Source organism: Zootoca vivipara, chromosome 6 (assembly GCF_965207765.1).
Source record: "Zootoca vivipara chromosome 6, rZooViv2.hap1.1, whole genome shotgun sequence".
Taxonomy (NCBI): Eukaryota; Metazoa; Chordata; class Lepidosauria; order Squamata; family Lacertidae; genus Zootoca; species Zootoca vivipara.
Genome location: NC_142589.1, coordinates 69,834,338 through 69,860,595, shown reverse-complemented (window position 1 = coordinate 69,860,595; position 26,258 = coordinate 69,834,338). Strand labels below are relative to the sequence as shown.

The 26,258-nt window shown below is 47.0% G+C and overlaps 1 protein-coding gene across 4 annotated transcripts; it reads right to left on the bottom strand.

Annotated features, from left to right (window-relative positions):
• Positions 1-529: 529 nt before the first annotated feature.
• Positions 530-25,314, bottom strand: LSR (lipolysis stimulated lipoprotein receptor). 4 transcript variants are annotated; one of them, XM_035118429.3, is made up of 10 exons: positions 25,015-25,314; positions 21,054-21,395; positions 12,071-12,190; positions 8,659-8,715; positions 6,601-6,747; positions 6,015-6,185; positions 4,603-4,662; positions 3,036-3,167; positions 2,247-2,869; positions 530-1,481 (listed from the first exon to the last, which is right to left on the bottom strand). In XM_035118429.3, the coding sequence occupies exons 1-10, from the start codon at positions 25,073-25,075 to the stop codon at positions 1,446-1,448; spliced, it is 1,749 nt and encodes a 582-aa protein (XP_034974320.1). In that variant the 5' UTR covers positions 25,076-25,314; the 3' UTR covers positions 530-1,445. The 4 variants fall into 4 exon arrangements, with proteins under 4 accessions (XP_034974320.1, XP_034974322.1, XP_034974321.1 ...); XM_035118431.3 differs by lacking the exon at positions 3,036-3,167; XM_035118430.3 differs by lacking the exon at positions 8,659-8,715.
• Between the last annotated feature and the right edge of the window lie 944 nt (positions 25,315-26,258).

Here is a 26,258-nt window from a genome sequence, read left to right as displayed (position 1 = left end):
TGAGCCTTTTCTGCTCTAGTCAAAGTACCGTATTTTCTCCAGGAGTGGAAAAGCAGCTGGGAGTGGTAGATTTTGAGTGGGAAAATAGGCACAGGAGGAAGCCCTTAATAATAACCACTCTCCTCCCCCTGCAAGCCTTTCCTGCCTTAGAATGACTTAATATTGTGGTCTCTAAAATGGAAAATGTCAAAGCAAAGGATAGAATTCTCAGCACTACAGACATAGAACTCACCATTTTGTTGGGAGAGCGAGAAATCTGTAGTATTCAATAGTGCATGAAACTTATTTATGCTGTATGTTCAGCCTTTAATTAGTGGCAGCCTACTTGCACAAACATGAACATTTACGCAACTAACTTCAGGGCTGCCTTAAATCCCCTCTCAAATGCTCTACATGTGCTTTTTTAAAAAAAAGAAAAAAAGAAACCCACCTCAGAATAATAATAAATTTTTTTTAAAAAAATACACAAAAGCTAGTAAGAGGGATGTTTTTCACCCACACTTTTCCAACATCACATCCTAGTCAAGAATTCAATCCTACTCGTTTTATTTTCATTTCTATAAAACAGCAATCTCAACAAAATTATAAGCTCTTTGCGCTCTAGAAACAAGGGTGGGGAGCCTGTAGCAATGCTGCTGTTGTTAAGACTCCTGTCAGCCCCAGCGAATGCAGCAAATGGTCAGGGATGATGGAATTTGTAGTCCAGCAACATCTGGGAGGCCACAGGTTTCCCACGCCTGCCTTAGAATATTTACAGCACTGGCAGTCTATACTTTGTTTACAAAGGGAAAAAAATATTTCACACGTGCACGCACAAAATCACACAACTCATGTATAAACCACTTTCATAAACCGCTTTTGAGGTTGGTTTTTGTTTGTTTTTACAATCAAGCGGTACATAAATTTTATGGAATAAAAAAATAAAATGAAAAGAAAAAATGTGTTTAAAGCACTTCAAAAGCCTATGCGGAAAATGTAGTTCCACTGGATTCTTTTTGGAATCATCTTCAAAATTATTCAAAAAGGTAAAGGGAGAGGAAGATCTCCTTTTGGCAGAATAAGACCACTGGTTTCCGTTTCCCGGACAGTACTGTTGGATCGTGTTCAAGCGCCCTCCTGAACACTACATAAAAAATAAAACTAGGCCTGAAATTTAAAAGGAGCACCCAAAAAAGGTCGTAGAAGTTCTCCTGCAGTGCAAACTCCTTAAGATTCTCAGCTGATATGCAATGAAGTTAAACCTAAGGCACCAAGAGATCCGTTTCTCAAGTTTTGTCCAGTCGACCAGTCCCTGTTGTCAGCTGGCCATACACGAAAGCTCCACTTGCTCCACTTTATAGATTCCAGGTGAATAAAGCTCATACCAACAAGCCAAGACACAGCTGCTGTAGCTGTCCAAGGCACAGGACTTCTCTCATCCACCCAAGGCAGAGGTATGGAAAGGGTTAAACCACCAAACTTTCCCTGCTGACAGCATGGTTCTGTAGGGCAAAAAGAAAGTCAAGGTTCAGGAATACAATTTAAGACATTTATATCTCACCAGTTCTTTAGAACAACTCAAGGCTGTTAACATCACAAGGTATAACGAAGACACCACAAATAGAAGATACACACTCTTTTATTGACCAAGATTCAAACACAGTCACCCTAAAACACCTTTGCACAGCTTCCTGAGCCTCAATAATAAAGATGGATACTGGTGGGTCTCCAATTCTACTATCTTGGAGCCACTAACCAGAAAGCTAGTTTTACTCTTCCTTTAAGCAAAATTCCCATAGCAGATCCTTAAAAGCCCTAGCTGCTGGATAATCTTCCCCTATAAAGCTGACTGAACCACCCCAATCACTTCAGTAGTTCTTATCAGTACAACGCTGGGTCTTCGATTTGGGGTCAGCCCCAAGAACATGGGTGGGGAGACTGTGGCCTCCCTAAACATTACTGGACTCCAATTCCCATCATCCCTGGAGACCGGCTATGCAGGCTGCTGTGGATGGAAACTGGGAGTCCTGCAACATCTGAAGATACCCACTCCTACCCTGGAACATCTCCTCTGTTGAACCCCTTCTTCCAACAGCAGCTCGGACAACCTCCTCAGGAGAAAGAAAAGAATCACCCTTGAGGGCCTCATTCCTCCACTTCGCTAGCAATGTAAAAGGATCCAGCAGTCAACTGAAGGCCATGTTTAATCTGAAACTCCAAGTCAATGCACCACATTGGCAGGGTGCTCTCCCTACCCCCGTACTCACCCTCCGGAGCTTGCGGTCATTCTTGCCACGGGAAGAAACAGACTCTGTCTCCGTGTAAGGAGGTGGCGGCGGGGGGAACCCATTGCTGCTATCATCATCTCCTTTTCTCCTGTTGCCGAGCCTGCCACTCGATGTACTGGCATGATCCCGGTCCTCACGGCCGCCGGCCTTCTGCTTCCGCCGCAGCGCTTCCTGCAAGATCCGGTCATCGTAGTGCGATCGGTCCAGGTCCCTCAGGTCATCCCTGCTCCGGCTGCGCCGTCCGCCATAGCGGTCATAGTCGCGGGAGTCAGGGGAATAGTCGCGGCGGTGCCACTCGTCATCATCAGAGCCACGTCGGCCGCGGCTCCTGGGCCGGTCTGGATAAGGGTCCTGGTCCAAATCATCGAGAGCATCCACCGAGCGGGATCGGGGCCGCCGACCATAGCCTCGCGATGGAGGGTCCTCGTAGTGGCCGCGTCGCAAGGGGGGTAGCAAGTGCCTGGTCTCGCTGCTCCGCATGCTCTCCTCTTCCACGTCGCTGATGGGAGACATGGCCTGGCCGCGCAGCCGCCCCAGCCCCTGCCGCAGTTCGTAGCGCCGATCGTCCTCATGCAGAGAGCTCAATTCGCTCATCACGGAGGCTGGAAGGGAAGTGCGAGAGAGGGTCAACAGCTTCTAGGCCACCATGTTGCAAATGAGTCATCAGCTAGTTATCATGCTCTCCTAAAAAACAGCTGTCCCTGAGGGCTGTTCTAGGGGAGCCCCGTGATGTGCTTCCACATGTAAAGAAGGACCCAACCAAAGTACCTTTCTCAAGCCTCCCATTAGGCTGGCCCGGGCGGGTGGGGTCAAAGTTGGCCAGCTCCTTCTCCATATAGTAGAGCACCCGCATGGAGTCATCCTGCTGGTTGGCTTGGATGCGGTAGCCGCTGCGCACAGCTGGGAAAGAGACATCAGGAGCAGGCTTTAGGACAGAGCCCCATTTCCCCATTTGCAGGGAGCCAAACGTCTTCCACAGGAAAAAACGCAGCAAACAGGGCTACAACCAAGGGATTTGCCCACCACCAAGATCTTTAAATGCAGCACTGAACTGGAAAGAGGCAATAGCTGTCCCTTCTCCTGTACCCTGCATCTCCCAGTCTTTCGGTCTGCAGCTGCCCCCCAACCTGTCTGCACAGCCTACAGCAGATGAAGGGGCAGGGGGCAGGAAAGTGGGAGAATAAATGACAACCTCATCGTCTGCTTCAGCAGATTTAAAAATAAAGGGGGGATCTCCAGGATGAAACAGGTACTCTATGAACAAGGGCACATTTCTCTGCATGTTGGAAAAGGTCCTGGAAAATTCTCTCCTCTGCTGAGCATGACATTTCTCTCTAAGAGGCAGTCGTTGTCTACATGAATCCCTTTCCAAGGCTTTCTAAGTTAAAATGGCAGGATAGCGTCCATATATCTGTGGCACTATTACCCTAAACCATGTAGCAGCAAGTATTCAGCACAGCTATATTTGGAACACATAGTCCAAGCAACGGCTTGAACTAGGTGTGCTACAGAACTGAGTATCAGTACAAAGAGGAAAACAGCACCCTGCCTATGTTCTTTTGCCACCTCTGTTCCAAGCAGGAGTTTTTAAAATCTTTCTCCAGTCTTTCCATTTTCTGGCTTGTTTTTGCTGATACTGCCTTTTTAGTTTTTTTTCCTGGCCACATATTTGCATTTCGGGAGCTTGAAGATTCTTAGTAGGAACTTGTCCACCCAATATGGTCAGCAATGGCCCACTGGGGGAATTGTACTCTTCCCAGTTAAGATACTTTGGCGGGGGTGGGGTGCTATTCCTCCAAGTGGTACCATTGCTGGCCCTGCTCAGCACAGAAGAGGTAGGGGGGAGCTGCCCAGGATCTTGCAGGTGCCCTTCCTGGCACTAAACAGCAATATCTCAGAAGCCTATGTGGTATCCTCTCATACCGGTACTATCCTGAGAAGTGTGCATCTGGAAGGTGAGAAGGAAATCCTAAGCAAACTCACTACATGAGCAATTTCCTGCTCTATCTTTATTAATTGGCAAGCAATTCTGCTTCTGTGCAGCAGAGGGAAGCATCAGCCCTCAATATCCCTCTCCCCACACCCCACAAGCTTTCAACCTCGGTTGCTTGCAAATACAAACAGCTGGATCACCCAAAGGCATAATTCCCCCAGTGAGTTCATAGCTGAGTAATCAATATAAGAAGCTCTCCCACAACAAAGGTTAGTTCAGCCAATGGTGAAGCACTTGCCCACCCAAGAGGTTGCCTGCTGTCACTACTTCATTTTTATATGCCCCTCAATGAAGGTCCAAGCAGACAGTTCTGCTTCTATCTCCAATACACATGTTTCTTACCAGCATTTGCAACACTATCTGTATCCCTCAGGAGGGGCACCTGGGAGCTGTTCCCACCAACTGCAATGAAATAAAGAGACGGCAAGGATTGTCAAAGAACTTTGGTATTCAGCCATGAGAATTACTGGTCAAGCCTACACTCCTCAATCCTGCAAACTTGTATTAGGAATATCAGATCATTCTTGCAGTTCTGGGGCTCACAGCTGTACCCTGTAAACAAGACCCCTTTTACTTAGGTGATTCGGCGCTTTGAAGTCTGAAAAGCTGGACCTTTAAAGCACTTGTTGTTATTTAGTCGTTTAGTCGTGTCTGACTCTTCGTGACCCCATGGAGCAGAGCACGCCAGGCACTCCTGTCTTCCACTGCCTCCTGCAGTTTGGTCAGACTCATGTTGGTAGTTTCGAGAACACTGTCCAGCCATCTCGTCCACTGTCATCCCCTTCTCCTAGTGCCCTCAATCTTTCCCATCATCAGGGTCTTTTCCAGCACTATGCACATCCAATTCTGGAGGCTTCAGCTCTACTTCCCATCAGTCACTGGGTGGCAGAGATGAGGCCTGCCTTCCTTTGCCCATGCACAATCATTCATTCATAATTTTATTTGTATGCTGCCTTTCCATAGGTTCAAACAATGTGCAAGGCGGCTTATAAAGAAAAATCGCATGATTACAAACATGGCAAAAGTAGGCATAAACAATAAATGAAACATCAAGAAGTACACAAAATGGACAATTTCCACATAAATCATAGTAAGTTCGAAAATAAAGATGGCAACAACACCCCTCAATAAACCCTACTCAACTGTCTATTCAACAGCCCCAGCTTTTGTAGCCGGAGTCAGTCAGGGCCCCCTGCCCTGCCTTCCCAGGCCAGGGGTGGGGGAAGGCCTGCAAGGCAGGTAAGAGGTCTTCAAGGATTCACAGCCCCAATGGTCTCGTGACTCTTCATTAGCCTCTTGTTTTGAAGCTGGAGTAAATCACTTTAAGGCCCTGGTTGTGCACTGGCAGCCACTTCTCTACTTGCCTGACCCCTGACAGCACACATCAGGTGTGGGTAGGTGGGTGTGGTCTGGGGAAAACAGCCTCAAAGGCCACATCTGACCCGCAAGCCGGAGGATCCTCACCACCCACTCTGCCTGAAGAACTCCAGCGAAGGAGAGTCTACCATCCCTCTACATGATGGTTTCCAAAGCCGAATGTGTTTATCACTGTGTTCAGCAAGACAGCAGCTGCCCAAATAGTTACAGGAAGTGAGGAACCAGCTCTATCACCCAGCAGACCAGGGTTTAAGCCCAAATGAGAGCTCACAAGAGTCAGGCCCTTGGCTAGCACAAAGCCTTTTAGAACTGTCAGTTCAGTCCAGCAAGGAACTAGCACTGGGACAGCAAGGATTTGGCTAGGAAAATCCACTTACCTGAACTGGCTCTGTCGTAATCCACTCCATAACCATTGTACATGTGAGGCACTGCACCCATGGGGATCACAGTGGCTGGGCCCCCCTGCTTCAGATGGTTACTGGATGCATAGATGGTTGGTGCATAAACACTGGGGACCCCTGAAGTTGCAGCTTTCCCTGCAAGGTAGACTGAAGACATGCTTGTGTTAGGGATTACAATATATTATGCTGGAAAAGAGGAATTCTAAGCCAAATGTTCAGTGCATTCCTCCAGCAACATTCAGGGGAATCACAAATTCAGGGTCAGCGATAACATTTGCCCCGCTCAGCTTTTCATCAGTGCAAATGTAGGCAGGATGGCTTCCATATTGCCCATGTTTCCCTTGCAGAAATATGCTGATATAATGCAGCATTAGGTAGCTTGGGAAAAGTTAGGGACTGCTCATACACAGAGCCAAGGGCGTTTTACTAATAAGCCTGTGGGCAGTCACATGAGGCTGGGAGGACTTGTCCTAGGGTCAGGCAGATGGTTCATGGCAGATCTGAGAACAGAAGTTACTCTGCCTGGTCTTGCAGTTCAGAGGAAGAGAAGAACAAGACTTACGTGCTTCAGGGCAGCAGCACTTCTCAGAGCAGCAGGGGCATCGGACGTAGCAACAGCAGGTGTGAGGGCAGCACTGACACCAGCAGATCCCAAAGAGCATTAAGACCAGAAAGAACCCTAACACCACCAGGACGACAAAAAGCCAGTCTGGGAAGAAAGGGGGGTGGGGAGGGAAAAGTCCTTTTGAGACACAGCCTATGAATCAAATTCCATCTAGAGACAAGGGCTAGGCCATCTCAGCAGCTTCTACAAGGAGTCAACAAGCTTTAATTAAGGAAGAGAATGCCAGTTGTGATACCAGGCACTCCTTGCCCTAATATACAGCTCTCACAGTGTGACAACCTTAGCAAACTGACAATTTCAACCTCCTCCTCACACCAGCTCCTGCATCGCCCAGGCCCGGAATTCCCTCCTCTCAGACCCTAACTGATCCTGCTGCATGCTGAGTGCCAACAGATCCTCTTGAATCCTGGATACCAAGGGGCTGCTGAAAATCTAGCCATTCATTCTACATCTAGCCCATTCATTGTGCCGTTCTGTCTCCTACAGGATCAGGATCAGGCCCTCATCCCCCTCTTGCTGTTCCTAAGCAAAAGAACTGCTGCACCAAGACTGCTTTGCAGAGGCAAAATCCCTCCCATGTGTCAGTGATGCATAAGTCCAATGCTGATGCTGAACCTACACCTAACACGTCGCCCAGGGCAGCAAAAGCCTTCAGTGTGCCACATTTTTTGCTCCTCTCGTTCCTCCTTTTCTATTGGGCACTTTATCCACTGCTTTTATACATGGTTCTTTAAACTCAAGGGCCCTACAGCTACAAAATGAAATATGATCCTAGACTGGCAGACCAATTTCCATATACTGTATTACCAACACAGGTTCTAGGATTAGCCCAACAGATGAATACCAGAGAACTTGCAGTATGGAGCACAGATCTCTCCACCTACGTCTGTCCGATGCAGCAAGCTCTCAGGTGCTGGTGTCCATCATGCATGCTTTGAAGCCAGCCTCAGCAGTCCTCGTCATCTAAGGATAGTTTTCCAGGATGAGTTGGTTGTGCTCAGCTGGCTACAGAGCATGGTTTTAAGTATAGCTTAAAACAAGCAGTTGCATTCTGTGTAGGATACCAGTGTGGTTCACCCTTCCCTCTCACGAGCTGCTGGGGCTGAAAGGACTTGCACAGCAGCAGCCTCTAAGCAAGTCCTGACAAACCAAAGCTGGGGACCCTTTGCTTATGCCCTCCAGCCAAAGAACATCAGAACAATGTATAACCCAGCCTTCACCAACCTGGCAACCTCCCAATGTTTTGCACTACAATTCCCAGCACCCCAGCCAGTATGGCCAGTGATCAGGGACGATGGGGAACTCCAACACAAATTTTATCGAGGGTGCTAGGTTGGTGCTAAGACACAACAGCAACCCCTGTGCATACAATCATCATAACAACATCATGTGCAAATGAACACCAAGGTTTGCTATGAATTTACACTTGGCAGGTAGGCTGCAGCCAGTTCCAGCTTGCCCAAATGTGTTTTCTGCACAATCCAGATGCTGGTAACATTAATATAATAACAACAACAACAACAAACAACAACAACATTAAAACATCAGTCATTAAAAGCTTCTCTAAACAGGGCTGCCTTCATATGTCCTCACACTTGATTTTTTTTTAAGGTACACACCCCCAATGTATGTGTGAACCACTCCTAATTCAGTTGCAGGCTCCAAGGGACCCTGAATTGCACACTCTACTTAAGCCTGCATCTCTACAGCAGAGACATGAAAAGACAGGTTCTCTTATACATCACAGAGGTAGGTGGTGGGTGGGGGAGGTTGGAAGAAATGTAAAGAAGCCTACAGAGTTTTGCAGTGGTAGCAAGTTAACAAAATAAGTACCCTAAGAGATAGACATTTTGGAGTCCTTTCCAAACCCAGGCACGCCTACTGCTACCCCAACAAGATTCAAGGATAGGACATATTAAAGAACAAAGGATTATTATCCGCCCACCCCTCACAACCCCAGGAAAGACAGCATGGAAAAAGAAGCAAAGCCAGTACCTTCCATATGCCCTATCTGAAAGCCTGGCAAAAGCTCTGAGACACCGGAGGATTTGCCTACAGAACAAACAAAAACACAGGGAAAAGAAAGTTACTAAATACAGCTGGCTGCTCCTAGAGGCAGACACTTCTGGACCAGCTAAAGCAGTGGTTTGGAACCTAGGGCCAAATGCAGGCCCCTCCAGGCCTCTGTCCTTGGGACTCACGACAGACCCATGCTGTCCCTGCTCTGCATTTTCCTCAACAGCTTTAGCTTGGCTAGAATGTCTCCTCGGACTATCATAATGCCCTGTGCTTGCATGAATGATGGGAGGTGTGTGTGTGTAGAAAACAGGAGACTTCTGCACAGCTGGAGTGAAGCCCACTGTACAAAGGCTAAACCAGGGGTGGCCAACTCCCAAGAGACTGCGATCTACTTTCAAATTTAAAATCTGACAGTGATCTACCCCCGTTTTTGGGGGGGTTCAGCTCAAATCTACCAAAGCCTTGCAGGGATCGATCAGTAGATTGTGATCGACATGTTGGACATCCCTGGGCTAAACAATCCAGTATGCCGTGCCGGCATGTGGCCCCTGGAAGGCTATATATGAAGGAATGCGGCACTCAGACTGAAAAGGGACCCTAGAGGGGCAAACAGTGATATCAGAAATTCCATCTGCAGTGATTTATCTGTGATGCACAGAAGTCCTTATTTAAACGCTGCAGTCAAGAAGTGATGAGCCTGAAATTGCTACCTTGCCCTAAGATAAGCCCACTGCTTTTGTCTTAAGGAAATAGAGAAGGCACAGAGGTAAGGACTAACATTTCTGGTGTGTGTGTGTGTGTGTGTGTCTCCCTGTCGGAGCAACTGCAAGGCAGGCACGCACTCTCACCTACAGAGTAGAATGTTTGGAAAAATATTTCCTTTCCCAGGCCCTGCTGTAAACAGCCGGCATTTTTTTCAGAACACGCAACCCTGGTACAGCCAGGCACACCACCCTGCTGCAGTTCCCGAGCGTGGGGGCATGATATGGTTTCTGACATTAAAAAATAGAGAAAGAAGAAGAGTACAGGAACTGGCAGGAAGCAGACACATTCCACAGAGAGGGTACTATCTGGAAGAAAGCAGGTCTCCCAGTTTTAGCCAACTTGGAGTAGAAAACCTCAATACAAACAGTATGAAATAGCTACACACAGTATGAAATAGCTGGCTGCATAGAGGTGTCCCAATATAGTCCCTGCCTGCTCTGCTCCCTCTGGTGGGAGAACTCCTAGAGCCCTCCAGAGGAATGGATTGATGTAAACAACATACAGTAATTGCATGGGACGAGAACCAGGTCACAGATTTGAACATTAGTTAACTTGGCAGTCAGGCAATGCCAGAAAGTTATTCAGGAGCCTGCAGGATAGGACCAATAATCTGCCTAGTTGAAATCTTGATTCTAATAGTGGCCACACAATGACTGAGAAGCTCACCAGGGCATAAAGCCAGTAGCCCTCCCATGCTGTTGTTTTTTGCCCTCAACGTACAGTACACAGAGAAATACTTGCTCTGGACATGGAGGTTCCATTTAGCCAAGAGCCACGAGTGCAAAAGGTAAGTAAAAATCACAGCACAGATTGCAAAATACAAATCAAAGAACGCGGTCACACGAACAAAGAACAGCAGCAGTTTAAAGCAGTTTGAAACCCAACACAAACTGGGTCCCAAAGGCACGTCGCACCCTTGGTATACAAAAGATGTTAATAAACAAAACAGATACGAGATGATGCTCCACATCCTCAATTCCTGCCACTGCAGGAAAGTCCATTCATGTTTATTTCCTCTCTGCTTCTCATAGTGGAAGATCTGCTCGTGGCACACAACCACAAGCAGTGTGTTGCTGCAAAAAATTCAACACTAAGGATCTGTTTGGTTTTTGTTCTTTTAAGAACAAAAATGCTTCTAGTCCTAATGTATGCAACAAGGAGCCTGAAAAGTACACAGGCAAAGCCTTATGAAATTAATCCAACTACAACGGACCTGAAAGGAAGGAGGTGAGCGGGATTAGGCCAAACAACATATTAAGTTGCCTTTCACCCAGTTAGACCACTGACCCATTTCCGACCGTCAACAATTCCCCATGTCCTCAGACAAAACTAAAGGGTTGTTCCCAGCCCTGCTACCCAAGACAGTCTTAACTGCAACTACTACCGCATATGCACAAGGTCCCAAAATCAATCCCTGGCAACTCAAGCAATAATATTTCCAGCAGGTAGCATTAAGGCTTGTGTGCCCTTCGTAGCTCTTTGTCTCTGTTAATCCTTGAGAAAGGCAGAAACCTGTAGAATAAGCAAAACTCCATGCATTTTGCTTAAGTAACAATATACAAGAACAGTATTTTTTAAGCTCCACAGAGGACACAAAATTCCTCACGACAGGGGCCAATGTTACAGGGCAGGGTGACTTGTCGCTGCCCACGAAAAAGGGACACTTCAGAATGCCAATCTCCACCCACACTTAGAACTGGTTCCTCCAGTGTAGTATCACAGACGTGCACATGCACACACAGAGATTTTGCAAAGAACGAGCCCTGTGTGCAGAGCAAACAAAGCTCAACCTGCACCCTGGCCCCAGTCCAGAGACCCTGCTTTGTTCCCAGAACACACACACACACATTGAGAGTATTTACAACTGATTACAAGAGGACACCTGAGTAGCAAATTTTTGTGTGTCTACGCATGAGTGTCCCAGATAGGGTGTGGCATAGGTTCGGAGTGCGGGGGATTCAGTACTATAACAAAGCTGGGCATAAAGCAGTGGGGCTGATATGGCAGGCAATCAAACAGAAGGAATTATATGCCTGCCTGGGTGCAGCTGGTGCTAGGACAAGAAGCAGAGTGTTGGGGTCCCAGTAGCTGTTTCTCAGGCTGTTGGTGCCCCACATACAACAGGCTAAGGCAGTAGAGTCTGGGCAACAGAATGGACTGCACCGGTGCTATTGAGGTAGGGAAATAAACATTTTAGATGCTCCCTTATATTTAAAGAGTCTGTGAGTGTTAACTAGCACAGCACCTCTCTTCTCTCCTGTGTTGTTTTTTCTCCTTGGCGTATTTTTGTAACCCAACAAATCTGGGCAAGCAGTAAAAAATTAAAGCTACCACCTGCAATATGAACTATACCATTTCATTCTTCTGTGGATGAATAAAAACCCCTTATCTCCCTCTGAGTGGGTGGGACTTGGAAAGCAAAGGTACACGGCACTAGTTTTGCAGGGCAAACTAAGCTTGACAACCATCCAGGTCTTCCTTTCCTCCTGGGGATTTACCCAGTAGGCCAGCTAGACTTGTGCGAGAGCATCCTCTCCTACGAAGCCTCCCACAGCATGCAATTAAGCTGCCCTGATCTGTCCTGAGAGATTCCTGTGTGCTCAACAGCAGCCTTGTCACTTACCCAAAACAATGAGCTCAGCGTAGGCCTCGTTGTTGCCTTGCAAGTCTTGATTGGAAGTCACTGTGCAGTAGTACACCCCACTGTCTCCCCAAGCTGTCTGGTCAATGCTGAGGTCAGCATCTAGAGGAGGAGGATGAAAAAGAAGGCAGAGAAGAAGAAAAGGTTATCAACCCAGATGCTAAAAGTCAGCTCCGTGGATGGATGAATGTTAAGCAGCGTCACTGCATCTTCCCTCAAGGTTGCAGCTCTGTAGGGAAACATCATATATTCCTACATACAAAAACATAATAAAGAAAAATAATATTCTTCCCCTGGATATTATAAACTGCACCATCAGTTCAGTTTCTGTATTGGAAAACGCAGGAAGCTGCAAACCATCGCTCATGAAAAGAAACCATATAGGCTGTCAACCTATGGGTACCTACCTTTCCATCCATTCATTTAAGGAAATTTACCTATAGGTAAGAACTGGAAACTGCAGCAAGGTGGGGTATTTTTGTGCACAAGTGTTGAATACCACCTGTCTCTGAAAGCGAGCTCTGGGCCCTAGAGAGAAGCTGTGCCCCAGTTTCAGCCTGAATTACTGTATTTTCAAAAGCTTATCCTAGCTTTTCTGCTGCAAGGAGATCAGAAATAGGCAACCATAGTGGGCCTCTCTCAATTGGTGGAAGACTCATTGTTAAAGAGGAACGCAGAAAGGAAAAAAGGAAATCTCCTGCAGAGGCAAGGCACCGCACCCTGCCAGGAAAAAAAGCCCTAGGATTAAGCCAGAAACCGAACAGCGGTTTCCCCAGGAAACACATTCCAAATTCACAATTAAATTGCCACTGAGTGCTCAGTTGAGCAACTCCTTACAAGAGGGCTTGATTTTTTGTTGTGGGAGAGACCCTGCTACATCATCTTTTACAGGCAAGAGAGACAACATAAGGTGGCTCTCCTCCTCGCACTCGGTGAAGTAGCAGGCCAAGGTCGCAAAGGGTCGAACACCTATTACAATTTCTGCAGCAGTGTCCCTGATTCCGGCACCCAAGAACAGCCCAAACAACACAAAAAGGGAGCTTCTTAGCCAATGTATGTTCCAAAGCCAAGCATTTAGGAAAACTGAAAACACAAGGCTATTCAGGTTTTTTTTTAAATGGTGTGCAAATTCTTCTACATACAATTGAACTTCATGTAGAGCACAAGCCACTATATTGGAGCACACCAAATCATTTGCCCATGTGTGTGCATAGAAAATAGCTCTAACAGGAAGGGAGCACATGGAGATCAGCATTAATTGTTGCAATGTACCTCTAATAATAATGTTCATATTATTATTATTATTATTATTATTATTATTATTATTATTATTATTATTATTATGGTAAGCTTGTGTAATCTTAGAAGGGGTGTGGCTTGTGACCATGATGAAGGGACACTGCACTTCTGAATATGTTACACTACTGCCCAATCACTGTGCCTGACTGAGGATGCAGGTCTGCAAAGATGAAGAGTTGTGCAGATAAGCACTTCTATTTAGTTGGAGGGTACAAGAAGGGAGTGGTAGTTCACGCTGGGAATACTCACCAGCAGTAGGAGGGGGGAAAGGGTGTTCTGAGACTTTTGCTGGATTCTCTGCCCAAAGTCTCAAGGAAAAAATATTCCCTGTACAAAATTCCATCCATCAACAGTGGTACTTGAGTACTTCAGTATACCTGAAGGAGCATCTCCACCCCCATCGTTCTGCCCGGACACTGAGGTCCAGTACCGAGGGCCTTCTGATGGTTCCCTCGTTGCGAGAAGCCAAGTTGCAGGGAACCAGGCAGAGGGCCTTCTCGGTGGTGGTGCCTGCCCTGTGGAACGCCCTCCCATCAGATGTCAAAGAGAAAAACAGCTACCAGATTTTTAGAAGACATCTGAAGGCAGCCCTGTTTTGGGAGGCTTTTAATGTTTAATTATTTTATTTCATTTTTCTGTTGTAAGCCGCCCAGAGTGGCTGGGGAAACCCAGCCAGATGGGCAGGGTATAAATAATAAATTATCATCATCATCATCATCATCATCATCATCATCATCATTATTACTTCCCTTCTTAAAAGGGAAGTTACCATTTTAACATATTGCATTGGATGCTCTCGCTGTGGTTAGGTAAGGGTTATTAGCAGATGCTCTTTTTTTCCTTCTCTGAATCATACCAGGAGGCAGAAAGGGTTGAACGTGTAGTAGAATTAAATGGCAAGCAGGCAAGGACCAGCCCACAGGGTGTATTGAATATCCCAAGTATTTATTTCCCCCTCATCTGCACAACTCTGCATTGCTGTGCATGGCAATTCATGAGCAAGTTGTTCTCCCTTCTCTGGATAGTAGACAGCTTTGGCCCATCAAGGCTCTCCAAGGGAAAGGCAGTGTGGAGAATGAATGACTCAATCCTGGAAAATATAGGAGGCGTGAAATAGGGTGAGAGACAAGGAAATGCAGGGGAAAGGGTTGTTTGGGGATTTCTCTCAGCTGGTTTGGACTCTGGTGCTCGTCATTTGCTCCAAGGCTTCTGGCTGGGCCAGGTTAACAACAATTAGTTGGGTAGATCAAGCCATCAACACCTAAGATCACTGGGAAACTACTTCCTCACTTGCTTATACAGCCCAAAATAACATGCAATTATTCCCCACATGCTAACTCACCTGGTGGCAATTTATGCCTTCCTCAACTTCTTCCACTTTAACAAGTCCACATAAGCAGCATTGAGTGAGGGAGAAGGAAATTTGGTCACACACACATTCTAAGTGCAGTCGCTGAAGCAACAAGTACTGCTCACTATCTCTGATTGTAAAAACCAGGGATAGCCAACATGGTGCCCTCTAGATGCTCTCTCCCATCAGCCACAGTGAGAATGCCCGACAGTCAGGGATGATGTGAGCTGTAGTCCAAGAACATCCCGAGGCCACCATGTCAACTACCCCTGGTACAAACAGCATCTCTGGTGTTTTGCAGGAATGAGAAACTGGGTTTTTTCAGGCAGGGAACCCGCAGCCTTGCTATGGGGGTTCACAGCTGCATAAATGAAAATAGGGTTTGTTCTGCATCAGCACTCAGGAATGTTTCCCCATAGCAAAACAATATGTGTGCAAATATCAGATACTGTACTCTGGCAGTGGCAATACAAGAGTTGATGGGGTTGGCCTCACTTTTACAGAACTGCACACAAAATGTAACAGCAGAGAGAGTAGGAAAGGAGGAGCAAGGAATGAGGCTTCAACTGCTTCCTTCTAAAAAACAAAGTCCCAGGGATATTCTCGAAAATTGTAAGATTAAAAAGTGCTAGGGCAGGGGTCGGCAAACTAAGGCCCGCGGGCCGGATTAGGCCCAATTGCCTTCAGGATCCAGCCTGTGGATGGGCATGGGGATTCTGTTCATTCAGGCTGCGCCATTTCCCCCCCTGCACCATTCCATGTTTCCCCCTCTCCCCAACACACACCATGGTGGCGCCTCCTCCCTCTCTCCTCCTGGCTTTTCCCCGCCCTGCCTAGAGGAGGAAGGGGGCTTGGCTGAGCTGGCTGAGTGCCATTTTAAGCAGCCCCTCTCCAGAGCCAGCCCTTTTGCGCCGCTCATCTTCCCTCCGTCGCCGCCCTGGTCCTCCTGTGGGCCAGAGAGCAGAGCGGACGGGCTTGCTCTGCCTACCCATGAGAAGAAGCAGCAGCAGTGGTGGTGGCAGCAGCCGCAGGGAAGGTAAGCGCAGTGGCTGGGGCTGGGGGTAGGGAGGAGGACTACGTGCCCCCCCACCGCTTCTTCCAGATCCCCCACCCCACCCGGTGCCACTTCTCTGGCCTGCCACAAGGTCTGAAGGACAGTGGACCAGCCCGCAGCTAAAAAAAATTGATGAACCCTGTGCTAGGGGGTTAAAGAGTCTGAGTTTCATTGCCCACCTTCTGGAAGGTAGCAAATTCAGACTAAGAATGCCACAGAATATAAGGAACATGCAGTTTGGTATTTGCATAGTTGCTTAAAATTACCTGCTTCTTTAAAGTCACAATCCAATAAGACATGTAAACTAGGTGGGGCCTTCTAGCTCAAATTATGTCCAATGGTACCTTCTGCATTAGATAGAGATCGCTACCCCCAACTTTTGGACTTGTATTTCTCCTTATAGTCAGTGGTAGGGACGCGGGTGGTGCTGTGGTCTAAACCACTGAGCCTAGGGCTTGCCAATCAGAAGGTCGGCGGTTTGAATCCCCGTGACGGGGTGAGCTCCCGTTGCTCGGCCCCAGCTCCTGCCACATGACCTGGAAGCTGTACGGCGGCTCCCTCGGCCAATAACGCGAGATGAGCGCCGCAACCCCAGAGTCGGTCACGACTGGACCTAATGGTCAGGGGTCCCTTTACCTGTACATATGCAAGGTAATGAGATGGCAGAATAGATCAACATTCCAGACTGTAGATGGAGGAATGCTACTTTGAATGTTCTCTTATGTAAAGAGTTCCCTACAAGAAGAAAACTAGCACATGGCGGAGAAAGGTTACAGCCCCCTCTTCCACTGGCATACTAGTTTTCTAACTGTGGGAAGCATTTTTATGCATGGGATAGTCAAATTATCATTTTCATACCTGTAGTCCAGAATAAAGTGATCTGATCTTCCACCTTGTTCCAATGCACATGCAAACCACTTAGGAGACACTAGATAAAAAGGTAAAGGATCCCTGGACAGTTAAGTCCATTCAAAGGCGACTATGGGGTTGCAGTGCTCATCTTGCTTTCAGGTTGAAGGAGCCGGCATTTGCCCACAGACAGCTTTCCAGGTCATGTTATCAGCATGACTAAACAGCTTTTGTGATGGAAACCAGAGCGCATGGAAATGCCGTTTACCTTCCCGCCACAGTGGTACCTATTTATCTACTTGCACTGGTATGCTCTGGAAGACAGGTGTGCCTGGCGTGTTCTGGTCCATGGGGTCATGACTAAACGACTAAACAACAACAACTGGTATGCTTTCAAACTGCTAAATTGGCAGTAGCTGGGACAGAACAACGGGAGTTCACTCTGTCATGGGGATTCAAACCAACATGCTGGTTGGCAAGCCCAAGAGGCTCAGTGGTTTAGACCACAGCGCCACCTGCATAAACCCAGGAGATACTAAGGACATACTCAAGCACAGCAACAGAATCATAGAATTGTAGAGTTGGACGGGACCATTTCAAACCTATATAGATGGGTTTTGCAAATACACATGTGTATTCTTTTCCTCCCCTCTCCTGTTCCTTACTGAGCAAATGTTGCATCACTCTTAAGATTAATATTCTGTACAAAGGCCAGGACCACACCAAGGTCCTGAGCCACCACTTCACCATCTGTTTCGAGTGCACCAACACTTACAAATCGGCAGAATATCAGCATATTCTACAAACCAATTGTTTCCAGAACCTGAACATCAGCCTAAGCTGCACCAAGTTTTTAAGTGGACCTTCTGTGCTTCCTGAAATAACTGCAATTAGGTGCTTAGAAAGTGCTGCGAGGATGGAAAGTGCATTGCAATTATTATTTTTAACTGCTGGTTATGGTGCTGCTGAAGAGCAGCCACCCAGGCTTCACACCTAAATCCACTCTGCCCATTCATTACTAAGACGAGAACTATGCAGAGCTTAAGCAGCAAGGGGGAAACAACACAGGTGTCCAAAAGGGTTGTTTTGGTTTTCTGCAATGTGAGTCAGACCTTACTGTAGCAGGAGAGAGAAAACTCCTGTTATCACACTGCAATCTTTTCCATGGGTTTGCGGGGAGGCAAGAAAGAGAACATGCCTGTGATGACTCCAAATCTGGTGATCGACCCTTGTTTTGAAACATGTTATCACAAGCTGTAGGTTTTTGCCATGGACTTTTAACCTGCCGGAACAATAAGTGCTGTTTATTCCTGTTTTGCCTTTCCTCTCAAGTCTTTGCTGATGTCAGAGTTCGTAAGAGAGAGAAAAAGAAAGCACCAGTACTTGCCAGAATTTAGCAGGGGTCGATTTTGTGATGCACAACAGCAGGAAAAAGATACAGTGGTAACTCAGTTTAAGTATACAATTGGTTCTGGAAGTCTGTACTTAACTTGAAGCGTACTTAACCTGAAGCGAACTTTCCCATTGAAAGTAATAGAAAGTGGATTGATCCGTTCCAGACGGGTCCGCAGAGTACTTAAACTGAAAGTACTCAAACCGAAGCGTACTTAAACCGAGGTATGACTGTAGTGAAAAGATTGCAAAATGGTTGTTCCAGTCTATCTCCTTAACACAGGAATGTTGGCACCTGGGCCCTCCAGATGCTGTAGGATTCCAACTCCTGGCAGTCTCAGAGAACGTGGGCAATGCTCAGGGAGGATTCAAGTTGGCAATCCAGCAGGTTCCTTGCCCCTGGCATAGTGTTTTGCTGCTTTCAGAAGTCATGCTATCAACCAGTGAACTGTGCTGTTCTCCAGTTGTGCAATACCTGCCAATATCCTCAAAAAGCAGTTAACAGAGTTGTTGGGGTTTAGAAGTAGAAGAACTGGATTCAAAGCCCTTTCAGGGTTGATAAAATGTGTTTTAAGATTGATAAGATGTATTTTGTAGTGGGCCCCAAGCAGTTCATTTGCTGGTTGCAAGAATACTTTAAGGTGTTTTTAAAAAAAATTGATACAGAACAACTTAAAACCTACATAGAATGAATGCAGGCGGAACATAAAGAGAGTACATTGCTTAAGTACTCCAGGGTCTGTACAACCAAGGCCTTTTAAAAGCCTTAGAAGATTTGGCCCTACACATCTCAGTGTCATGTTCCATCAATTACAACAGGGGGCAAAAAAAATTAGCCGCGGGCTGGTCCCTCAGACCTTGTGGCAGGCCGGAGAAGCGGCATAGGGGGCGGGGCTGGAAGAGGCAGCGAGGGGGGGGGAAGTAGTCCTCCTCCCCAGCCCCCACCACTGTGCTTACCTTCCCTGCGGCTGCCGCCACCGCTTCTCATGGGTAGGCAGAGCGAGCTCGTCCGCTCCGCTCCCTGGCCCACAGGAGCACCAGGGTGGCGTCGGAGGAAAGATGAGTGGCGCAAAAGGGTTGGCTCCGGAGAGGGGCTGCTTAAAATGGCACCCAGCCAGCTCAGCCCAGCTCCCTTCCTCCTCTAGGCAGGGCGGGGAGAAGCCAGGAGGAGGGAGGGAGGAGGAGGAGCAGTGTGTCGGGGGGGGGACGGAAAGGTGCAGGGGGGGAAAATGGCACAGCCCGAACTAACAGAATCCCCACACCGATCCACAGACAGTCCGCGGGCCAGATCCTGAAGGCAATTGGGCCTGATCCGGTCCGCGGTCCTTTGCCGACCCCTGAATTAGATTTCTGACCCTCCCCAATCCTGCCATATCAAGTACTTGCTGCCTGCAGTTTGTGGTTCAAATCTACCAGCCCAGGCAGAACATTTTTCATTGAAGCCTGTGATTTGTCAAACTGTTAAGTGACTCAAGCATATCACTCAGTCTCCCTCTCCACCACAGAAAACTCCTAATACGTACAATAATGTGAATACTGTTGCAACACCACAATTTCTCTTTAGAAGCTTAGAGACATAGCATTCTTTGCCTGTATGCTCTCACACTGAATTCTTGGCACCTCCATTTAATCTCAAGTATCTGGGCTGAGAAAGACCCAGGAAGGGGAGGCTGTTACCAACAGGAGTTGACAAAAACTCAACTATCTAGGCTATTGGTTTTGGCTTTAACATGGATTACTGGGAACTCACGCACTGAGTTTACATGACAAAATCAGTCTCTTGTCAAGTATGGCCTGTAGAGTGCTGCTACACAGAACTCTGGGGACTGCACTGCCTGCAAATTCAGCTTTTGTAGCTTGAGGCCAAATAATCAAAAAATCAATTTTCCAAAGCTTTTAGGATTAAGTTTTCTCACAGAACTGAAATGCTCTCTACACATTAAGCTAGGGGAGGAGTTGCCTAGCCAGGAAGCACAACTAATCATTCCAGCACTTGTAAACTTATTGTTCTCTAGCTCCAGCCAACAGAGAAACTGGGGCACAGGAAGGTGTGGAATCTGGTCGCACCCAGCTGTAATCCTGGCACTTTGCCTTTCTTCTTCCTTGTGCTACAGATAAGACGTAGGTTTAAAAAAGCCCCATGAAGCTCAAAACAGAAAGCCTGGGGAAAGAATACTTTAGAAGTGAGACAGTGCTTTATGTGTTCAAAGCACTTCACATAATGTTACCCAGTAATCATTACAAGAGCCCTGTGATATTTTTATTTTATTTTATATGAAAATTTACATCCCATCCTTCTAGGGCTTATGTACCACTGAAGACAGCTAAACATTTGACCAGAGATGGCGAACCTCAGACCAAATGCAGTCCTTCAACCCTCAGACCATGCTCCTCTCTGGTCCAACAGTTATTTTGTCTTTAAAATGCATATCCTGCTGTTCTCACCAAAGGAACCTATGGCACCTAGTAATCTGAGCCACAGCAAGAAGACCGCAAAGATAAAGAAGCCTGCATTAGTGAAACTGACAGAATCACAGGACAGCAGGAACTGGGTACCAAAAAATCAAGACAAACAGCATAATAAAGCCACCGGGAAGCTGTACCAAGCTGTGAATCTGTAGCCACAAATAAGCGACAGTGTTTTAAGCTCACGGTCTTTGTCTCCAAGATAAGCCAGATCTGACTGAACGACGCTTCCAAAAAGACATCTTCCATTTGTCCAGCTTCGAGATCTTGGCTTCTATTCCATGATCCTGACCTGTCTACATCTTTAACTTATATCATCCTGTGCCCACCTAGAACATTGCTTTCTCTTCATACATACATACATACCTTCTTTCAGAAAGCCAATCTGATGCCACAGTTAGCCTATGGGACTTTGATCTGGGCTCAGATCCCCGCCCAAACAAGAAGCTCTCTGGGTGACTTTGGCTCGAACATTCCCAACCTAACCTACCTCACAGAGCAGCTGCTATAAGGGTTCTTAGAGACAGTCACCGCTCCTGTTGCTATTTACTTACTATTGGTAATGGTGATGCGCCGGCCCTGGTAGAAGTCCCCAAGGGTCACTGCATTGCCTTGCTTGGTAGCTACAACCCGCACCGTCCTGGAGTTGTCCTGGCACTCCACGTATGGGTTGTACCCGGGGTTGTTCTGCTGCAGCTGGTTGGTGATCTGGCTGTCCTGGCCACTGGGGTTAAAGGCATCTGCCAGGCGGCTCCGGCAGTAAGACTTGTACTTCCACGTGACAATAGGTGGTTGGGTGGCCGAAGTCTGGTAGTTGCACTGTAGAGTGACAGGTTGAAATAGGATGACCACGTTGAATGGGTTCTGCACTGTGACTTGCATTGCAGAGGCAGGATCTGGAGATAAGAGCAGACAGTCAGATAGGATGGCTCATAATGAGCAGAAAGGTAGTAGAAAATGCCACAGAGCTCCCTCCTGGAATGTTTCTCCACCACAGTCAGTTACTACGACCATTGCATGCTAGAATCCAGGACTGTGAATAATCCTGACTTATCCTCTTAGCAAACGCCCCTTACGCTTTTTAACAAATTCATTTCAGGGGCATGCAGTCAGCCCTACCACCTAGTTAAGCCAGTTTGGCTTCTCTGCTTCATCTTTCAAGAGGAAATAAACATTGAAGTCTCAAGTGTGAAAATCAGACATGGTTTCTGCAAGCTCAGTGAAAACACAGCATTTTCTATAACTAAATGCTGGCCATCTAAACCTGTCAAATGTTGATGGACAAGGCAGGAAATATCCCACAGCCTAGCTAGAGAGCTTTGCTGTCACAAATGCAGAAGCAAATTTATTAAGCCAAGGTTTTTTTTATCACTACTTCAACAAGGAACAAGAAATGGGATTAGCAGAGTGAGGAAATGTACTCTCACAGGCAAGAGAACCATTATGCATTTAACTTCATTCATACCCTTAACCTGTTTCCAGCTAACAGCCAGAAAAGAAATCAGAGTTGTTATCAGCATCTTTCAAACAAAAAGAAATGCAGAATTGTGGGGTGAGAGAGAGAGAGATCTGAGCCTTTGTTTCTAGTCTGTCTTCAAGGAATCTTTCTCAAGATGATCACTTTCCTTGACCCACCAGGCTTTATTTTATCTCAAATATTTATATACCACATTTCATGGAAAAACAATCACAAAGGTTTGAGAGTAACATTTTCTCCAGCTCTGCATTTTAGACACTTCCACAATCCAGCTGCCTACTTTCTCTAAACCAGAGATGGGAGACCTCCAGCACTACAGTAATTTGGCCTGCCGCAGGACTCAATTTGACTTGCAAAAACATTTCCCACAAATCATCCCCACCTGCTCTACACCTGATGTCGGGAGCATATTTTTTTTCTTCTCCAAAGGAAACTGTTTGGATTCAAAACACTGGAGGAAGTGCTCTGAATCCAAACTGCTTCCTCTGCAGAGAGTGGGAAATGCTCCATTTTTAAATCAGCTGATCGGTGGCTACACCAAGCCTCTTTGAAGATGTACTCCCAGAACCAATCAGATGAATGGTGCTGAAAGTATCTCTTCAAAGGAGGTTGCAGTCACTACTGAGCAGCGGTCCCAGCTGAATTGCAACTCATTACCAAGCATAAAACCATGGAGAGACCTGGTCTGAATAAGGACATTGGATCCTTATCTCATTATACATGATAAAGCTTTCTTCAGCCATCTCACCCCTTGCTTTTTCCTGCAAGACCAATTGCAGTCGTTAACAGTCATTAACAGTCATCAACAGGTTTACCATTCCTATCAGCCAATCACCTATTCCCACCACCCTTCTGAGTAACACCCCTCCCCACCCTCTGACTATACATAAGGGTCTGGTGACTTCTGTTTCAGTATATCTGAAGAAGTGTGCATGCACACGAAAGCTCATACCTATGACAAACTTAGTTGGTCTCTAAGGTGCTACTGGAAAGAATTTTTTTTATTTTTTGCTTTGACAATTCTCTGTGTCACTCCAATCTCCTTTCCTAGCACCCAACCTTCCTCTCTCTCTCTCTCACTCTCTTACACACACACACACACACACACACACACACACGGCATTCCATTTTCTGGCCCTACCCTAGCCATTCTCTTTTCCTCCTCCCTTTTTGCTCCTATCCTCTCAGTCTTTTGCTTTCTCATTAGCTTCTCAGGTAGCCAACAGTCTAGAAAAGCACAGAGTTCCTGCAAACCAGCAATATTCACACACACAAACCCTGACAGATCAAGGCTGTTTTTATTTACATTGTCCACTGCAGTAGTATTTTCAATCCAAATTTCCTTTTCACTGAGAAAAACAAACCCCTGTCCACTGCTTGCATCAACTTTCTTCCTTTTATTTGCTCCTATGGTTTCGCCTGACGGGGGTAAGGGTGGGGGTTGGTACAGAGATCAGTTTCGGCAGGCGTGTCATGGCTGCCACAGCAGCCAAGATGAGACATCACCAGAGAAAAAGCGAGGAACAGAGATGACCACATTTCCCACAAGCTGGGTAGAGTCTAAGCAAGACACCCACCACAAAAGTGACATCACCTGCTGCAGAAGAACCATCCCTCTCCCTAAGTCACGAAACTAGGATTACAAAAAAGGGTAAAGGTTTGAGCGAAAACAATTATCAGTCCCTTCCTGGGTGTTTACTTGAGGAAGGTCATTAAATGCAAAGCGCACACACCCTGCCATGCGGTAGACCTAATCCCAGCCAATAGTGGGGGAAGGGGTATAAAAGCATGCCTAAATATAAGCCACCAATGGGTTGATCCCAATCTTTTCCCCTGGAGCCAATGTTTTTAGCTCCCTAGGGGCTGGAAACTTGTTAAGGTACATAACAAGCACGGATTTCTTATGTTCCACCAACTATTAAACACTGTTGAAATTCCAATGAGGCTTTCATAAGATTCCCTGATGCTGGACATTACTACCTTTCCTCCTATCCTTGAAAACAAAGGCACTTTCTACAACACGTAGATGGTGTTACTAGGTCCTATTTTGGTCCCTGTTCCTTTAAATCTCCCAATGAACGACAGCCTCCTCTCCCAACAAACTGAGGGAGTCAAAAGTCAACAAGGCAGATCATTGGGCTGTAACCAGGCAAACCTATGTGCAAAGAAAGACACAGACAATCCCTCAAGCTGAGAAAAAAAGCGAGAAAGGTTGTTGTCTTGTGGGAAGGGAGCCAACAAGAAAACTTTGTTTTTCAATCAAAGAAGGATGGCCCAGGAACTGAAGAAAAAAAAGGCATATATTTTACATCCCAGAGGTATGAGAAGCAGATTAGGGAAAACTGAAGCTGCTTGGCCTCCCTAAAGAACCAAGTTTCAAATCACTGGGAGACCCTGGGCGGGCTGGTCACCACCCCTAAGCCTAACGTACCTCACAGAGTTGTTGTGGCAATTAAATGTGGGGGAGAGAGAGAAAGAGAGAAAACTCTGCAACCCTTTGGAGAAAAAGGTGGGAGCCAAATGCAGCAGATAAATCATCTCAGTTGCCAACTTCTGTATCTTTAGAAAACTACGAAACAGCTAGAAACCTAACAGGTGCTGATTTCCCTCATCACTTCCATAATAAGAAAAAGGCTTCACTCTGTTAATTTCTGCCTGTCGGAAGCCCTGTTTCTTTTCTTTTTTGTGAAAGGGGGGTGGGCGCAGAGAAAATAGCAGTCATATACCCTTTCCTCACCAGGAAGCCCACACCTTGGAACAGGTGGATTTCCCAAGATGCTATTCCAGGCGAAATATCCCCATACCCTTTGGAAGACAGAAACCCCCTTTGAGCTCCCCAAACAAAAACAAAAAAGGTCAGCGCGAAGGAGAAAGGAGCGCGAGCCCTTCGCCCAATCAGCTCTCGAGTTCTCTTCCCCCCCCCAAAAAAAACCCCAAAAGACCCCGACCAAGTTTCCCCCAGAAGAGGGTGGAGGGGCAAAGGAGAAGGGGGTCCCGCCGCTCGCGCTGAAAAAAAACTTTTAAAAAGTTGTTTTTACCTAAGATCCAGGCGCTCCCCAAGAGCCACAGCAAGGGCAGCATGGCCGACCGAGTCTCCATTTCCCACCCCGCTGGCTTGAGACGGGGGGGGTGTCCCCCGCAGGCAAAGGAGGGGGAAGCGAGAACTCCGTCGGATCCTTCACTACTTCGGCCCCTTCTTCCCTCCGCGGACTCTTCAGCCGAATCCTTCAGGAACACCCTCGCCCCGCGCAAAGCTCCCCGAGTTTCGTCCGACTGCCAAGCCCCTCTCAGGGCTCTCGCTCTCTCCGCGCGCCTCAGGTGCAGCGCTCTCTGTGTGTGCCTCGCCCAAACGACGGAAACTACCAACTCCCATAAAGGAGGAGAAAGGGGGGTGGCGTGGAGGAGAGACGCGAAGCTGCTGAGGCGCTTCCCGGCCACGGAAAGGCTTTCGGTGTGGCGTGGAAGCCCGTCCGTTTGCCTTCTTTGGGAGCCTCTTTTACATCGAGGTCATTGGTACGGAAGGCAAAAAGTAAAGCTCACCTGTACCTTCCCGACCCCCCATCCCTTTTATGTAGGTGGTTCAGCCCCCCGAGGCCGTATTGAGGACGGGCCGGCCAACTTAAGGAAAAGGGGTGGGGGAGGAAGGGTCCAGCTACCGGTACAGTATTAAACTATCCTGCGTCTGCCCCCCCCCCCGTTTTATATGGAAGTGAACTTGCCCAGGTGCTGCCTTGGGAGGCGGAGAGCAGATTTCAAAAGCTCAGGGAACGTGATTGGTGGAGGACGGGTCCAAGAAGGTAGGGAGCGGGTTTCAGCCACTTTACTGTTACCTGTAAAGCGCACTCGAAGCGCGTTATTCCCTCAAAGAATCCTGGGCGCTGTAGTTCCCCCATTGCAGAAGTACAGTTCCCACCCAGCGACCCTTAGCAAACTACAGTGCGCAGAGTTCTTTGAGGGAAAGGACATGCTTTATTACAGGTACAAATGACTCTCAACTTACACGGGCTCACATTGTGGGGATAAGTGCACAAAGCCAAAATTGTGTATAGTCAAAAGACATAGGGTGCAATGGCCAAATAATCCCCGCCCCCAGATTTCCACCCTCTTTTATTAACTAATTACTTAATTTTTGATCAAGCATGTGAAGCTGAATGCACACAAGTTAAATGTGCATAAGTTGTGAGTGCCTTTTACTGAGCAAGAGCTGAAGGACTGCTTGATACAATCTCTGCGCACTAGGTTTGTGGGAGATATTTCATCAGCCTGTTATACCTACTATTAT